Raw genomic sequence first — 1719 nt, 5'->3', positions numbered from 1 at the left:
ACGCTCCGCCCGCCGAGAAACAACTACGCCGAGGCCGACTAAGACGCAAACAGACGTTGCGTCACCTTAAAGTCAAGGCCGTGACACATATCTGCATAGCGCATCATCTCCATACCGTATTCGTTACTCTCCCGCTCAATCTTCAAGAGTTGCTGAAACGGATTTCCCGGAAACCACATGGACTCGTGTTTCTGATCAAGGTAGTCTCTGCCAACCGAGGGGGTAATCGCCTGCAGCGCTCTGCTAACCGCCGCAGTGCGCCCATTGAAATCCGCCTCAGTGAAGATGTAACGTGGCAGCGGCCCCACCTGAGACATGCGTCTGCCGACAGTCTCCCAGTACTTCTTTTGCTCCTGCGCGGGGCGGCCACGCGTCCTCCAGGCACACATCGCCTTCACCTCTTTCTCGTCGGGGCAGTTCATGACGGTGAGGCCAGTGTGCAGCCGCATCGCCAGTGCCTTGTAGTTATATCTTTCTAGGGATCCCAGCAAAATCATGCCCCACCCAGCAGACGGTAGTCCTGACGACCGCGGTGCTCCTTCCTCCGACACATCGTAGACAATATACCCTTTTTTCCGCGCCGGGCCAAGTCGTTAATAGCATCGGCAATACCGCCCGCACCCTCGTGCTCCGTCGCCGTTTGCGTGGTCTTGTCAAACACGTACGCCAGCTTTCCTCCAAGGCAGTAGACAGCCACCTGGAATTGCTCGGCGTCGTAGTGCAACAGCTGGTAGAGGAGGTAGGGGCCAACAGTCATCGACTGCCCCATCCCGGGCGTCCCAAGCAACAAAACTCGTTTCACGTCAGAGTCTCCTCCCGTGTAAGGGTCGAACAGCATGGACAGAAAGACATCGAGGCGCTTCCACACCCGCTCCGCCTCGGCGGTGACGTAGCAGTCGGCAAGGGCTGTGCCCTCCCGCAGCGAGTACGGCCAGCCCTTCTCGGAGGAGAGCACCATCATCCTGGGGCGCGGCGGGCGGAATTGCTTCACGGCGCCATCCAGTTCAAAACTCAAGCCCCGAGACTTGTACTTCCACGACTTCGTTGGCGCTTGTCCCTCCTTCACCTCCATCCGCACCACCTCCTCATCGTACTTATTGGCCTCGGGAAACCCCAAGACGTGGCTCCACCTCGCGTTGAACACGGAGTCGTAGAAGCCCTCCGGCAACGGCAGCCTGGCCCTTTCCTCCTCCTCCTCCGGCTGCGGCGCCTCCTCCAGCCTTCGGCGCCGCGCCGCGGGTTGCTTCTCCGAGTCGCCGCCGGGCCCCGCCCTCGCCCGATGCCGTCCCTGCGGCGCATTAGTTACATGGCTCTCCTTCTTCCCAGAAACCGCCCTCTTTCGCTTTGGAGGCATTCTTGGCTTGATCTTTTTACTTCTTTACTTGTAGTGGCTGTTGGCTTGAGCTGCGGCCGAAGACCAACCACCAGCCAAAAGGAGAATGAGAGGGGGAGAGACAAAGGAAATAGTCACACACGAGCCCCACTCAGCCACATTCAGCAAGAGAGAAAGAGAAAGAGCAAGGGCCATCGCATCTCGCATACGATGCGGGGCAGGGCAGCCGCACTGCACGGGCGGCGGCCTCGCCACTCCGCCCGTCGCCCCCCAGCCGGCGCAGACAAATGAGTGCCCCTGGCACCACAGCGTGCGGCCCCGGCCACGTGCCCACGACGAAGCTCACCCCTCCCCGCAGAAGGGGGCGCGTGTGTGCAAAGTGCAGG

The 1719-nt window shown here is 60.6% G+C and overlaps 2 protein-coding genes across 2 annotated transcripts; both read right to left on the bottom strand.

Annotated features, from left to right (window-relative positions):
• Positions 1-38: 38 nt before the first annotated feature.
• Tco025E_09385 (retrotransposon hot spot (RHS) protein) lies at positions 39-497 on the bottom strand (the record flags this gene model as incomplete). Its single annotated transcript, XM_029376204.1, has 1 exon — positions 39-497. One exon carries the CDS (start codon positions 495-497, stop codon positions 39-41), a length of 459 nt encoding a protein of 152 aa, XP_029223679.1.
• Positions 494-1354, bottom strand: Tco025E_09384 (retrotransposon hot spot (RHS) protein; the record flags this gene model as incomplete). Its single annotated transcript, XM_029376203.1, has 1 exon — positions 494-1354. The coding sequence occupies one exon, from the start codon at positions 1352-1354 to the stop codon at positions 494-496; it is 861 nt and encodes a 286-aa protein (XP_029223678.1).
• Positions 1355-1719: the final 365 nt, after the last annotated feature.

The sequence above is a fragment of the Trypanosoma conorhini genome (assembly GCF_003719485.1).
Source record: "Trypanosoma conorhini strain 025E chromosome Unknown Tco_14.4_contig_01092, whole genome shotgun sequence".
Classification (NCBI taxonomy): Eukaryota; Euglenozoa; class Kinetoplastea; order Trypanosomatida; family Trypanosomatidae; genus Trypanosoma; species Trypanosoma conorhini.
Note: the sequence above shows the minus strand (reverse complement) of the source record. Positions and strands in the feature narration are given on the sequence as shown.